This window comes from Xiphias gladius, chromosome 9 (genome assembly GCF_016859285.1).
Source record: "Xiphias gladius isolate SHS-SW01 ecotype Sanya breed wild chromosome 9, ASM1685928v1, whole genome shotgun sequence".
Lineage (NCBI taxonomy): Eukaryota > Metazoa > Chordata > Actinopteri > Istiophoriformes > Xiphiidae > Xiphias > Xiphias gladius.
This window is the reverse complement of record NC_053408.1, coordinates 19902043-19917551: the sequence shown is the minus strand read 5'-3', so window position 1 is coordinate 19917551 and position 15509 is coordinate 19902043. Positions and strand designations below refer to the sequence as shown.

Here is a 15509-nt window from a genome sequence, read left to right as displayed (position 1 = left end):
TATCTGTGGTCATATATCTCCTTGTTAAAACACAAACACAGCACAATTATTTGGTATATTTATCTAAATTAATCTTTTTTTTTTTTTTTTTTTTTTTATATACATAACACATTTAGATTTTTTGCAGTACAAAATGAGCAAGGTGGTATGTAATTTACATAGGGGTTTAGTACCAGTAACCGACTGATCCAGTTCCCCGTTAGCAAAGTACTCAGATTTACAAAGCTCAGATGCTAGCGGAGCTTCTTATCAAGCCTTTTTATTTTTCTTTGCTCATTTTTACTGGCAAAGAGCACTGTAGAAAACATTTAGGGAGCAGGCTTCTCATTTTTAGCTAGCACTGACTGTTACTTTTGACAGTTAAAATGACAAACAACACTTGCAGATTTTATCAGTTGTAGCTACTCAACGTTAATTCTGTCATGTCTGAAATTAAATGTGTGCTTTGGCAGTTCAATAAAACCAACAGTGTGCTGACTTTTCTCAAGAGAAATGGTCTTGCTGGTCTCAGCAACTCACTTTCAAGAGAATCTATCATTTAAACATAACATTTTTTTATCTGGACAGACAAAGACTTTAAGGACTTTGCAAACACCTTTAAAACTGTGGAAAGTGTTGTTAAATGACACTTCTTGGTTTTTGAAAGCTCGCCAGGGATTTATCTTTCATAAAGACAGTTGCTTAACTCTTTGATTCGAATGTAATGATAATATATGATAGGTAGAAGCTGGGGCTAGCAGTGGATGTGAGAAATGTATATTGTCCCAATCATGTGTCAAGACAAACTCTCACAGATTGCATACTGAAAAAAAAGAAAAGAAGTAAAGCCACACTACCGTATCCATGAGCTTTCAGAGAGAAACACTTTTGCATACTCATTCATTTAGCATGAGTGAAGGTGCCGACAACAAACGGCGTTTAAAGTGTGTGTGTGTTTAGAACGTAGGTCTATCGGCATACATCTGTACATGTCAACAATTCAGAGGTGAACACACATATGCATACATACAGTCCACAATGTACAATCCAACAGGCGGCTATTTTTGTTCATACGTCATGAGCGTCACTGTTCAACATTTTATTTGGTAGATTCGGTATTTGTGTACGAGTTCAAGTATATATATACCATATATGTATACTCTATTCCTTTTTCCTCACATAAAAAGATGCATTGCATTTTACTAAGACAATGTCATGTCTTCAAGTTTTTCTGGTTGAAGATGGATGATGATAGTTTGGGTTTCACTGACTTTAAATGAGGCGATGGGAGGTGGAAGGGTTTGCTTAACAATATTCATCTTATTGCACCGGGCAATTTGGACTTAGTTCCTTTTTTTCTTTGGAACAAGTTAATAAACAGGTGATCCTACGTAACTGAGGGCTAAGATGTCAAGCATCGCATCACAAAGCTTAGTGTCCCACCCACTGCATGTTGGGTGACCTCCCGCCCCACTCCCCAGCCTAGCTCAGTCAGTCCACATACATAGGTGAGATAGGAGAGGCGGGGATCTGATCCAGGATGCGACATACGTAACTGGCGACATCCACGAAACGCTCTTCATACATCAGAATAAAGGGGTGTTTCTGAGGGAAAGATACACAGAAATTTAGGCGTGATTGTGTGAGGACACTGAGGAACTTGTGGTCTGATAGAAACATCATTGATACCATAATTCCGTCAAGCAGTTTTTCCTGAGCCAGCTAATTTGACGTTATATATAAATACTCGAATATGTCTTAGACTGCTTGCCAGGAGAATGGGATAAATCGTAATGCATGTATTTGACATAAACACAAATTTCAGAAGTAGCTAACATTTCATTTCCCAGAACATATTTACCCTTACTTGTATTTAAAGATTTACCTGTCCATATTATTGTTTTCTTTTTTTGCAGATGAGGGCAGTGGAGTCATGGTAACCGTGTTAGCAAACAATTTGCACATCCAGCATACATGAGGCCACATTAACACTGATTTTCGGTCCTATTTCTATCCACCTGACAAATATAAGTCAAATATTCACTGTCCTTTTAGCTCTGTTTTGGTCACTACCAACTGGGGAAAATAATTTGTTTGCTAGAAAATTAAGCTTGCTAAACACTTCAATATGTTCACCAGCTAATTGCTAAGTCCTCCTACTGCTGGCAAGAGGTGAATGAGAACTTAGTTGGCGGGTAGGAAAATGAAAACAATGAGCCAAATTAAGCTGAAAGGCTCTTTCGAGCTGAGGGGGCCTCCAGAGTTGGTTGATAATTGTGGGTTCATCACTATGATCAACACCTTCCACATTACACAATCATTTGGTCCATTGTTAACATAAAAATATTTAGTTAGTGCAGCTTTAAAGGTTCAAAAGACAAATTTACTAGGAGTTTCATGAGTTTAGGAATTGAGAAATTGATTTCTTAGCCTAATGTCATTTAGCAATTAATCCGCCAAATAATACATAATAGGATACGCATAATTAGGAACAAACATTTGACTAGTAACTATAGTAAAAATGCTGCAAACTATGCCGTATCTCTCTAATGTACTCTGTAGACATTTAATTTGGCCAGGTTACTTTAACGTCAATTTATGGCCTTTTTCAAAACCATGGACAGCAACTTGAAAACGTTTATAACGTGCTTGGGCATTCGATCTGAAGTACTAATTTGAGAGATGCGTGTTAAAACTGAAGAACAGTCCAAGAACTTACCAGAAGCTCCTTGTACTTTGGCCTTTTTGATTCATCCTTTGTAAGGCTGGATAGAAAAAGAGTAAAACAATTAAAAACCGTCAGCCTAGATGTACAAGTATTCATTGGCATACTGTGTTGCATTTTAGACTGCCATGAGCAGAAGCAATTAGAACCAATTACTGAACAACTAGGACCCACTGAACGACTCAATTCTTGGGGGTCTTAAGCTATTTATTAAAATTAAGCTAACCATTTTCTTTATATCTATACTGTAAATCGATGTTCAAATTGTGAAAACGTAAAAGATGTATAGCAGCACAATAATACTACTGTATGAACAGGCAGTTTGGGTAATGTACTGTATATCTTGCTTGTAGCTTGAGCACAGACTAGTCTATATGCAAAAAACAGTCCTTATATCACTAAAACCAATAATAAATCTAAAAACACACCTGCTTTTGAATTACGCTCTAATGCTGCTTGGTCGGGAGATAATTTCAGAAAATCTTATTATAAGCATTATAAGTTCTATTTCTAAACTTACTTTAAAATTGGATGAAAAATATCTTCACTAAAAAAGGTCCACTTACTGGCTTCTTCCAGCACTTTAAATTGCTTTAAAGCTAATTAGGTCTTTAGGCATTAGTGAGTGCAGTTTGCACAGCTGGCATGGAGATGATTTTGTCCCACACTTAAAACAACTGATTAGACTCAATACACTAATGAAGACTGTGAGATGTGGTTGAAAGCTGGAAAAGCTAGTAAGTGGCTCTTGAGTTATCTTGACTTAAGATTTTATTTTATCCTCAGACTGCTGTTCACAAGGCGAAGAAAGAACTTACACACTCAAATACTCAATTTTAAAACATTTTTTTTTTAAATTGAGTATTTGATGGACTTGATTTTAAGACATTGTTTTAAAATGTTTTCAGTGATAAAGGATGTTGAATTTTGTGGCGTATTTCAAACACTGACCACAAGCCTATACCTATACTTCATTGATTGTTGGTGTGACTGAATGTAGTGGTGCTTACCATAGGTTAACAAAGTTGATGAACTTGGGGGAGAACTGCCTCTCCTCTGAGTTGCTGAGCTGAGGAGGCTCTCCTTTCACCACTTGTGTCAGCTGATCAAAAACACTATTCCACTTGGGGTAAGGAAACCTTCCTGTGGCCAGCTCATACTGAAAGCATACACAAACCAGGGACTTTCAACAGACTGATGGACTTGATTTCTCTTATTCCAACAGGCCTGCCGATTCAGATTTACTCAGACATAACAAATGTAAGGTTTCATGATAAAACGGATGACACTATTTGTCTTACCAGGGTGATTCCCAAGCTCCACACATCAGACCGGACATCATAGCCTTGTCTGGAAGCACTGGGGTCTATCCTTTCAGGCTGAAAACACACAAAGGAAAATACTCTTGAGATACCGACATACTTCACTGACCTCTATAGGTCAGTGTTCCGTTTCCCCTCTCCATAGGGAGGTCAGAGGTGGAACAGAGCCCTAAAACTGGTAAGATCCAACTTACTGGCATGGGAACTTGAGCCTAGTCCTCCACTTTAAGGACAGTTATAAACGTTTCAGGTCATTAGCACTGCAATGTTGCACTGCCTTTCTCCTAAGTGTGTGAGATAACATCAGACAATCCTGTAAACAGCTTGTTATTCATTTGTGCTCCGTCATATGCGAGTTGAAATGTCACTTTTACACACCAATTGAGCCACTTATGGTTCATCTTCATGGTAGTATTTCCTTTTTAAATTTAAAACTAGTTCACTGTGTGCATCAAGTAACAATGAAAACAGCTAAAACATGAAGTTGATATTTTGTGGCTCAGTAAAGTTGCTGAGGGATGATCTGATTTCTACTGCTGCTGCATTTCATGTAATGTTTTAAACATCTCTATGTTGTACAGATGGGTGAAAAATGAATTGAAAAAAACTGAGGAAATGAATAGAGAAACATAACATATGGTGATGCTTCCATGCAAGTGCACTGCATGATACAATTACACAATCAACTTAAAGTCCTAAACTATGGTCTTCACAGTCATTAGATCTCAGTCAACCAACATGGTGGACGGCACTCTCCATTAACACCATCGAAACACCAAACGAGGGAATATCTTTTAAAAGAAAGGTGTTCATCCTGCCAGTAGAGCTCAACATGCATGGAGAATGCATGACAAGGAGCACTGTAAGTCTTCTGGAGGCTTAAAATGGCCCAACATGTTACTATGTTAATCTTGTCTGGTATTAAGAGTTCATCTTTGTCCTGAGATCAAAAGTCCATGTGAATCCATGTGATATCGTCATGGTTTTTGTCTCCTGAAATCCGTTTTTTCGCATTAATTTCTTGCCCTCATCATGGGGGAAAAAAGTGAGTAATAAATATATTTTGTCACAACTTTTATAAATGAAATCACCGCTACTTACTGCAACGTTTTGGGTTGGTTTTTCTTTTAATTTGTCAATCATTTGTACAGCTAAGTGATCTATTTGATACGTCATGACTAATGGAGAAAGATCATCAATTTGGAATACCTAAAATCTTTTTATATTCTTCTGAAGCTCCAAAGTCACCAAAAGAAAACTGCGTGGCTTTCATTAAGTCAGAAGTAAGCAGACTGCACTGTCCAAAATGTTGGAGTTTGTGATTAAGGTTCCTGATAGATGAATGTGAGGATTAAAATGCAACTGAGCTCAGGATCCTTCACACCTTAATGGCTGTGGACTCAAACAGCAGCTCCTGTGAATTTTCAAGTCATTACTGCTGATTACTTACTGCCATGTAAGGCCTGCAGCCTGCATCTCTGGTCTTGGCTATGGAGTCCACCAGCTGACCACTGATGCCGAAATCACACAGCTTGATATTACCCTTTCGGTCCATTAGAATGTTGGAAGGTTTGATGTCTAAAATGACAGAAAATACAGTGTCATACAATGTGAAATACATAGAACTTGTCTGATTTCAGGTTTTGGATGCATATTGCAAGATGAATGTTTTGATATTGCTAATAGTCAATATTTTGTGTTGACATTCAATGCTCCACAAGGCCATATAAAAAAAAAAAAAAAATCCATATAATTTTTATTTTTGTCGGTGTTGAATTTTAAATTATCTTGTTAGCATCCAAACTCTCTGTATTCTTTTAAGGTTAGCAGATCTTTTAAAAGGGGAAGCCCCCTCTACCCATTTGAAGGCTGAGATGTACTAAGAAACACACACACACACACACACACACACACACATACAAATATTATTTAAAAACTAGATTTACAAATTGAATGTGTATGGTGAATGGTAAATATTCCGGCAAGGCCAATATTAAGTATAAATATTGATAAAATTCACAAAAAACATAAAAACTTACCTCTGTGAATTATTTTCAAGTTTTCTTTTAAGTGGTTCAGTGCTTTAACGGTCTGTTGAAGACAAAATAAAACACTTCTGGTCATTTTATTAATGATATACATGGTCTGAAACCAAAATCTATGAAGAAAAAGTGAATCATCTACTAACCGCTAATGTTATTTTGCCTAATATTTCCTCTGGAATGACGTCATCTAATGCACAATATACATATTTGTAGAATTTGTCTAATGAGGTAGACATAAGTTCCATACAAATCCAACAGTCCCCCTGAAACAAAGAGTCAAAAGTTAGTTTCCCTCAAAAACTGATCTTGCAATAACATCTACTGTCTGCTGGAAGTCGCTGGGACTGACCATCATGAAGTTTAGGACGACACTTTATGATGACTGACTGATAATCATTCAAATATTAGATTCCATAATGTTGCTACAATGTAAACACAGACAATTTTAAAAAGGTAAAGCATGACCACAGACAAGACTTAAGGCGGTAATGGTGTAGTGCGTTGGAGGACAGTGCGGGTTTGTCGGACCTCTCTGAAGAGAGCGCCGTAGAACTGAACAATGTAGGGACAGTCGCTACTCCTCATCACCACGTCAAGATCCATCAGCAGCTGCTTCTGCTCCTTCTCATCCACAGTGGAGCGAATCCTCTGAGGGTCAGACAACACAAAAACACATTTACATTTCTAACACTATCCGGACCCTCTACTACACAACCATTCGAGTTTCCAGTGATGGATTCAAGCCCTCACTATCTCGTCACGGCTTTGTTCCAGCAAAGTCATTAATGGCAACATAGGTACAGAAAGCTTAATTGTAAAAGAGGAATGCAAATGAATTTGATTTTTTGCTTAGGGCTGCCACTAATGATCGTATTCGTTATTCAATCTCAGTATCAATGTCTGATTGTGCAGTGAATGTGTGGTGAATTGTAAATCCCCTGCTCCCAATCAAAGCCATTGATGATACACGCGGGTCAATACAAACGGTGCGACTCTGTTGGTTCAATGTAGGCCCAGCTTCTGATTATCAGACTAACGTCATCCTGGTGTTTGGCATGCAGTGCAGCAGTGGGTCGTAGTACTTCTACAAATTATCTGACCAAATAACTGAGAATCTACTGAAACATGAACTACTTTCCCTTTTCAGTTTCCCTACAGAAAAAAGTGACTGAACATCTCCGGGGTTTTATAGGGATAATTTGATAACCTTTTTTAGGATAACATAATTTTCTTCTAGCTCCATTTATTCTCAGATAGAAGCCCACCCAGATTAATTTGATTCTACAGGCATTTCCAAAGCTGCCACTTCATATCTGCCTCGCAACTGCTTCCCTTGAACAGAAATACTGCAGATATTCTATAATGTGGATGATTGAACCACAACTCTGCTAAGCTGTATGACTTCTGAATTGTAGAGTCTGTATTTTGAACTGATAAATTGTTGTTCTGGATGAGGCAAAGTCAGGTAGTGCGTGTCTATTAGTTCAAAAGTCAATCAGCAGGTCACCTTAACAGCCATGATCTGGCCTGTGGGTTTGTGGACCATCTTGTTGACGGAGCCATACGCTCCGCGACCAATCTCCCCGAGGTCTCTCAGATCCTCTGCGGTGAAGTCACAATGCTGCTCCGGGGAGATCTTCAGCTTCCCCGACGACTCGATACTGTGCGTCCGCAGACGCTCTCTGGAGGAGCGCGGAGGATGACGGAGGATGGGATGAATTAGCATAAAAGGACAGAGTAGGAGAAAGAGGCCACAGGAAGGGAAAGAGGAAGAAGAGAGAGCGAAAGGACAGTGTGCAGCCATGAGAAAAACATGCATTATAGAATGATATTTATATGATAAATATTTAATGGATAATCCCTGAGCTTCTGTGAATCTGAAACATTTAAAGGTTCCATGAAGTGTCTTTGAAAATCTGAGCTTTTTTTATATTGGGTGAGAGTGAACTCTGGTAGGGAGCTCATTTGAAAGTAAAAAGGTTATTGGCCAATGATGATAGCCACTTTGGATCACGTCACGCCTCCATCCCTCAAAATAACAATGGAGGTGAGAAAGCAAAGAAGGGGAACTAGGCAATCCACTGATTCTGCTTTAAAAAAAAAAAAAAAATCCCCTCCAGACATGTTTCTAAGTTAATCATCTGCTTTGAGTAACATTTGCTGTCTGATACAAGTTCTCCATAATGTTCTCCCACATTCAAAAATCCAGAATCCATGAATATGCAGTAAGCTTCCTTTTTTAGCTCAGAGTTTTTGTGACTTTACATCTGTCGTGAACACGTCAGACTGACCAACAGCATCAGGGAGACAGGGAGAGAACGCGCTTGTATGGGCGAGCGAGCGAGAGGGTGGGTGCATCTATACAGATGGAGAAAAGTGTGACACTTAAATTCAAATTTATTTAAATATCATGTACAACAACACTCACACATGAGAAAGTTGGACATATTCACAACTTATCCATCATAGCATGAATGATCAACATCAATGACAGACGGAGGGTGTCTCTTTCTTTTGTTACTTTTCTGTTAGCTGAGAGGACACCAAACTGTCATTCCTCACGCTGGCGGGAGGGTGGCAGCAGGGGTGAGAGAGGGGTGGATGGATGATCGATGCGTCTCAGATAACTTCTGTGTGGCCCGGTAGCAAACAATGTCAGCCCGGATGTTGAGAATCACTGATTTAGAGGGCTGGCATTAAAGGTACCATGGAGAGTTTCTGACCGCTAGTGGTGCAATGGAGCAATGTTTTCAAGGGTGGGTTCCTGCTTTGTTTGTTTCTCGTGCAAACACACGAAAACGCGCACATTTTTGTACACAGGCCTGTCTACAATTTCCCGCCATCCCACAGATCAGCAGTGGTTGACACGCCAAGACATGTATCAATGCATTAACAAAGGCAAGGAACAACACCGCATCAAACATGGATGTAAACAGTGTAGGTTTCGAATTGTTCCAATACACAGTGCTGCAAATGTTATGAGGAAGGAAATGCTTTCAGCATGTTTTTTACTCCTCACTGATGCACACATTGTGTTTTGGTTAGGAATTAATGAATTTAGAAATAACTCTGTTTACAAAAAAAACCCCACAGGGTCACCTTAAGTTAGTGGGGGCAGCTTTAATTATACAAAATAAAGAACCAACATCAGGTTCTAGAAACTAGTCCTGGAACAAGTGAGACACTAGTCTAGACACTAGTCTAGATCAAACAAAAACTTTCAACAGAGCTGTCATGATATCCTGTCCAAAATGCGTGTACTCACATATGAGGGTTTTGGAAAGAGGGAGCCGTTGGATTGAGTGGGAGCCTGGAGGTTGGTTTCACTGGAGGGTTGGCGAAATTCAGCTTCAGAGCTTTACGTTTGCCTGGCAGGATAAAGAGAGAAACAGATCCAGATTCCCACAACATGCACACCACACTGTGGGTTCAACCAGCTGATGCAAGCAGGGGATACACACAGTGTGATAAAATGCTTGTCTTATCTCAGTAACATCTGACTAAAAACACTTGAGATAAGCCTTTAGTGTACATGTGCAATAAGCAACATTAAGGAATTTCTGCCAGAAAACTTTCATATGACCCATGTACCAGCACATTATTATGCTTTGCACAATTAAATCATACCAATAGGTCAATAGAGAATGGTCTAATTGTTTTGGCGTCGACATGATTTAAAGATTCTGTCTGCTGTTTTCAAACAAAGACTGACCTTTGGGTTATCTCAAGCTCTTCTCAAGATCAGAGGAAGCACAAAATGCATTTTGAACACAAGCAAGTCCCCACATGTTCCCAATACTCAGATACTGCATCAGTTCTTTTAGCTTTAAAGGATACCTTTTTAATCAAAATAATATATATTTTCAAATTATTTGTATTGCTGATGCTGCAACAGAGCCAAAAAGATCTTGACTGCAGGCTACTGATATTGGGAATCCCAGTCCAAAACATTTCCATTAAGAAGTCTTTAAAAATGTGTGTTTCAAACCTGAGCAGTTCCCTTCAGACATCAAAGTGACCCAACACTTAGATAGCACTTGATTCAGATTTAAGACTAATTCCAGCGTAATTAAACCCATGTTACAGCTAAGTCGATTTAAGTACATTCACAGTGTCTGTCACCTGTGAGTGTGCTTAATATGATGCATCTCCAGAATATAACTGGTAATTAGGCTTACCTCCTGTGCAAAGTGCTGCGTTTAAGGGTTGAGTTCTCTTTTCCATGCCCTGTTCAACCAGCTCTTGAGTGCAAACAGATCTCTTAACCTTTAAGCCCCAGTGCAAATGGATCTACCTTGGCCATAACTGAATTTGTGACAGTTCATAGCAGTGAACAGTGGACAGACTTCCCAACTACCAGAGCACCACACAGGCTGTTTCAATAGTATAGAGTGGTTTCATTTCACCTGTTTCATCCCATTAAATATGAGTGTAATGAACACATGAAGAATCTGAAGTTCAATAACAAAGCGGATCAGGGATTAGGCAGCAGAATACCCAGTCATCAGCCAGTGACTGAACAGAAACATGGCTCGGCTGAAAGGCAGTGAGGGAAGGAAACCACTTCAGACTACTGAGGTGTACCCACAAATAGTAGAGGTCAGTGTGCTTTGTGTGCGAGTCTATTGCTTACTTTGGGAAACTCCAGACAGGCTTATCTGAAACCCTGAAGTGAAGAAAAAACATTTTACTACATTTTCTTAGGGCTTGTTTATGTGTGAGTGGGTCATTATTAGCAAGTGCCATCCCATCAAGACTCAATTCTGAAAGTGGAATACAGGGCAGGTTACTTTGAATGTGCTTTAGCTGGTGAAAGAAGCACCATTATTTTGGTGGGTCTGGGTCAGTGCACTGCCATGCAACTGTATGTGTAAGTTGATGTGGTCCCATTGCATTCGCAGCAGAATAAGGAATAGTTCAATATTAACAGGTTTAGTCAATACTAGCCCAATAGCATAGAGTATTAAAACAACTATTTGATTGTTTTGGTTCATCTCTACTGTTACCCCCTGCAGTTATCTGTTTTGTACTATTTCATATTAAATGACAAAAACAAGTGATGCTTAGATCAAAAAGTGGCTTATGGTGTGCCACTCTTTTGTGTTAATGGTATATGCCAATTCTGAGTGGTATGTCATCTTTGACCTTTGGTATGCTATTGCTGTTCTTCTGGCATATGGCACTTAGTAACAGTACTGTACGATGGTCATGTTCCACTGACAGACACCACTGCTGGCTATTGATAACACACTTCTGGGTGCCACATTAAAACACCCATGCCACCCACGCTTGTTCCACTGACAGCTGCCCCTTTTCACTGGTAAATACCGTGTAAAACTGCTGGCTTGTGCCATACCATCATACTGGAAGATAATCCTGATGGGCAGCTGTCTGTCACTGATGATATGAACGCTATCCACCTTGTTCCAAGCCCCATGATACAATGCATGAATTATTAAAGAAACGCATACAACATTCTACGAAAGCTTTAGAGGTGCTATTAGGTGAACTTGATCACCTTTGAACAAAGTCAGGCTAGCTATTTCCAGTCTGGCGGTAGCTTTGTATTGTATCGTACACATGAGAGTGGTGTCGATCTTCTCATCTAAGCTCAGGAAGGAAGCAAATAAGCATATTTACCAAAATATCAAACTTGTTCTTCAAACGGGATAATATGATCATACCTCTGGCTTCTACTACCAAGGAATGGGAGGGCGACCGGAAGAACTGGCCAAGTACAACAGAAACAAACTAGGTTAGCTTGGCGTTGATCTATATGATGTGGTGATATGGAACGTTGAGGGTCTGACTTGGCTCTATGTCTGCCTTGAGATAGACAAGGTTCTGTTCCATCTTTTTAAAGAGAATGAGCCTCAGCTTATTGCTATGGAAGTACTGATTAGCCTCAGAGCTTTTCAAATTGTTCAACAATTCACCGTCTGAAGCCCCGGGATCAATAAAATAGCTAGCTAAATAAGCTACTGTACATTATCTGAGGCCACTTTTTCTAGTTGTCCTCATATACTTTGGTAGTAGAGGGCAGAGGTGTGACAAGCTTTGTTCCCATATCATTTATTTCTCCAAAATCTCGAAGAAAATGGAAGAAACCTATAGCATACCTCTAACGCTTACAGAAGCTGGTCCAGTAAAAGTAATAACTGGAAGTGGCAACCACAATTCACGCCAGGTATCATGGGGCTACGGCTAAGGTGGATACGCTTCTAGTAGCTAATCTAGCAAGGGTAGCCACATATTAGCCCTGTACAACTAACAAAGTGAGCATAGTCCAGGGTAAATCTATAAAGAAGCAGTATACTTCCACAAGAACAGTGCACAAGGCATACCATTACTACAGCAGCAGAATATGCCAGTAAGAATCGTCATATGCCAGTGGGAAGGGGTACTTGCCAGTGGAACACGAGTGACATCCCTTTTTTATATATCATATGCCAGTCAAACAGCAGTGGCATGCCAATAGCCAAAGTGGTGTACCACTAAGAATGGACATATGGCAGTAAAACAAGAGTGGCAAACCATCAGAAGAGTGGTATCTGTCAATAGCACACAAGTGTCAAGCTGTTTAGAAGTGGCACACTAAAAACGGCCACACTTTGAGCTGTGCTGCTGAGAAAAAAACGCTCCCAGGCGGTGTTGCTGGATGCAGTGTCTCATCAAATGGGGTCTGTCTACTGTGTCGACATCAGGTCATTCTAGCATGGAGACTAGATTAAAAACATGCAGATAAGTGGATAAAAATGCAGGTTTTACAGGGAACAAAAACAAACAAAAAATAAATAAAAAAGGAAACAGAAATGAAATTTCAACAACAAAAAAAAGATGAACAGGGGAAGGTGCATGGGGAACATTTCGAGGAATGCTTTTGCCAAGATATGGCCTATAGGAACACAATGTAAACAAATATCCTCCAACAGCATACCTAGTAAAAAAAAACCTAGTAAAATAAGTGTGAATACCTGTTTCATTTTGACATCTCCAGCAGGTGTTGGTTTCTGAAAGGTTTAGATAAAACATTTGATACTAGACATCTGCCACAGAGTAACAAAATGCAACTCAGTTCTGTCGACCACTGAATACACAACTGTGCTGCTCTCTATTAGGTTACGGATGCTACGAGTCAATCAATCAATGGAAATGCCGTCCGTTATCCAGCAGCTACCACCAGCACATCCATTATCGGACGCGAGCCTGCCTGACATGCTCTACGTTCTTTCCCCAATAATAATAATAGTAAAAATGTAGAAAGGACTAATCACACGGACACACAACCCACTGGGAGTAAACTGGTGTAATACTACGTGTGGTTGAAGACAAACGTTTATGAGTAACTTTGTAAATTGAATCTGATCCCAAATTAGCTAAAGCTAAATACAGCAGACTTATCCGCCTCAGCTGGCACAGGACGCTTCCTCGGTTTTGCCAGGCTCTATTATGTCTTATATGACTTGCGGACATGGCTGTAGCCCACTGCACCTTATCGAAAACAGCTGTGAATCAAACAGTCGATTAAATTAAAAAAAATAAAATTAAATTAAAAACTATTCTTTTGGCCGCGACCACCAGGCTTCGCTTCTCGTCCGATAATGGATATAGTGTGTGTATTCAGGGGCTAGGTTGCATCGCAAAACATTCTATCTAGCTTGACAAGAAATGTACGGGCAAATATCACGTTAACAAACGACAGAGCTATTGTTCCCGTACAGAACGGTGGTGTTGAACACTGGGAGGGTTTATTTCATGCTATAACATTAGGAAACGGGCTGAGATCTCGTCAGAACTAACGTTAGCAACACAGTAAACGATAAGGACCCTCTGTGACGTTGTCAGACGACTGAAGCCGTCGACAGCATCTAAACAGAAATACTGCCATGGTGACTTTAAATCACTACATCTCACTTAAACTGTATCATTCGAATCTTTTCTCTCCCGCAGACAGCGATGCATGGAAACAGTGGCCTGGGTTACGAGAGAGAAACACTTCAGCGTAGGCCTTGTTAATACTAGTAGCAGCCTGGTGCTAATAATATCGGTGAAATGACATTCATTGAATTCATCCTTAGAATGACAGACCTCGGTGGTCTGGGTTTACGTGTCTAATGAGAATCGGGGCAGACTCAAGAAATGAGAACGGCCCACCGTGCCACTACGGGCCTGCTGGCTCGGGAGCTAGACAGGGGTTTCTGCATCAGCGCTAACCTGGTAAACCAGGCTACAGCAGTGTAGTTTCAGGGAGCTACTTCAAGCTAGGCAAAGACGGTTAGAGCGGCGGCGGGAAGTGCGGAATTCAGCCTTCAAAATAGAAGCGCGAATAAGTAATATTCGCGAATTGTTTAATACTAAGTAATATTTCATGGTCGTTAATATTTCAATGTTTAAACGTATTATATGCATCGTGTCAAAGGTGACATGTGTCGTGCTAGTGCCAAGATACTAAAATGGATTACCCAGTATTTGTCAACACCGTGCCATAAGTTAATTGAAGAGAAAATGATGAATGTCCTAACATATGCGACTGTTAGTGTTCATCCATCGTCCTGGCTAGATCTCGGAATAAATAGCACTCTATGCTACCCCCAAGAAAAGGTTTTAATCTTGCCAGCTAGGCTCGCAGCAACACTGAGCAAAACCAGTCTAAGGTCTTCATTTTGCATTTACATGAGCAGAACATTTCAAAATGTGCATTAACGTCACGTTTCTGAACATAAGCAACAAAACGGTACATTTTATGTCTTACAGGCTACAATGCGGATCTTATTTTGACAGTTCTGACCGGCAGGTTGAATTATTGTGTCCGCCTTAACTATGGTGCTGCTGCCACTGGGAAGCTACAAGCTACCTTTTCCTACTAACTCCAAGGTCTCCAGTTGAAATAGAACAATATGGAATACGGGCCATTATCTCCAACCTTGCATGCTGCTGCTCTGTGTCTGCTGGTGAAGTTGGTGCAACGTGGATCCTACGATGTTGCTGCTGTTGCTGGAGCTTGTGGAGTTGCTGTCAGGACTGGGAGTCGCCATTGTTGTGTTGGATTCCGGCAGCAGCGCTCGGGCTGCAATGCAGAGACTGAAACTTCGCCCTCTCTGCCTCCAGACGGGACACTGCGCCACTTGAACGCAGCGGCTGCATCACGGCCACGTCCGTGCCGCTGTTGCCTTTACGGGCTGTCGGAAATACAGCCTATCACTATACATATTATAACTCCCCCTTTATCTCCTCACATTCCAACACTGTGTATAACTGTATCACCCCAGTCGCCCTCCTATATTTATGTGATTCAACAAAATAGTGAACACGGAAGTAGGTAGGCTCTTTTAATCTATATTGCCACTGTACTGCAGTAGTTCTTTGTCCCTTCTGGTCCATGTTCTTCGTGTTCTCCGAACCATACAACTTGGCATATTAGTTTGGTTTTTTTAATTT

General features: G+C 40.2%; 1 protein-coding gene across 2 annotated transcripts; it reads right to left on the bottom strand.

Moving 5' to 3' along the window:
- Positions 1–64: 64 nt before the first annotated feature.
- On the bottom strand, positions 65–15198 carry map2k4b (mitogen-activated protein kinase kinase 4b). 2 transcript variants are annotated; one of them, XM_040134469.1, is made up of 13 exons: positions 14995–15198; positions 13046–13081; positions 10705–10737; positions 9337–9439; positions 7579–7753; positions 6600–6719; positions 6215–6334; positions 6066–6117; positions 5477–5604; positions 4006–4083; positions 3715–3863; positions 2699–2744; positions 65–1584 (listed from the first exon to the last, which is right to left on the bottom strand). In XM_040134469.1, the coding sequence occupies exons 1-13, from the start codon at positions 15104–15106 to the stop codon at positions 1471–1473; spliced, it is 1266 nt and encodes a 421-aa protein (XP_039990403.1). In that variant the 5' UTR covers positions 15107–15198; the 3' UTR covers positions 65–1470. The 2 variants fall into 2 exon arrangements, with proteins under 2 accessions (XP_039990403.1, XP_039990404.1); XM_040134470.1 differs by lacking the exon at positions 10705–10737.
- Between the last annotated feature and the right edge of the window lie 311 nt (positions 15199–15509).

Coding starts and splice junctions, on each gene's coding strand:
- map2k4b (XM_040134469.1), bottom strand. CDS start 15,106: ATGGCGACTCCCAGTCCTGACAGCAACTCCACAAGCTCCAGCAACAGC. Junction 7,754..9,336: donor TCTTTCCAAAACCCTCATAT/GTGAGTACACGC, acceptor GCGCTCCTCCAG/AGAGCGTCTGCGGACGCACA. Junction 2,745..3,714: donor ATCAACTTTGTTAACCTATG/GTAAGCACCACT, acceptor TTTTCTATCCAG/CCTTACAAAGGATGAATCAA.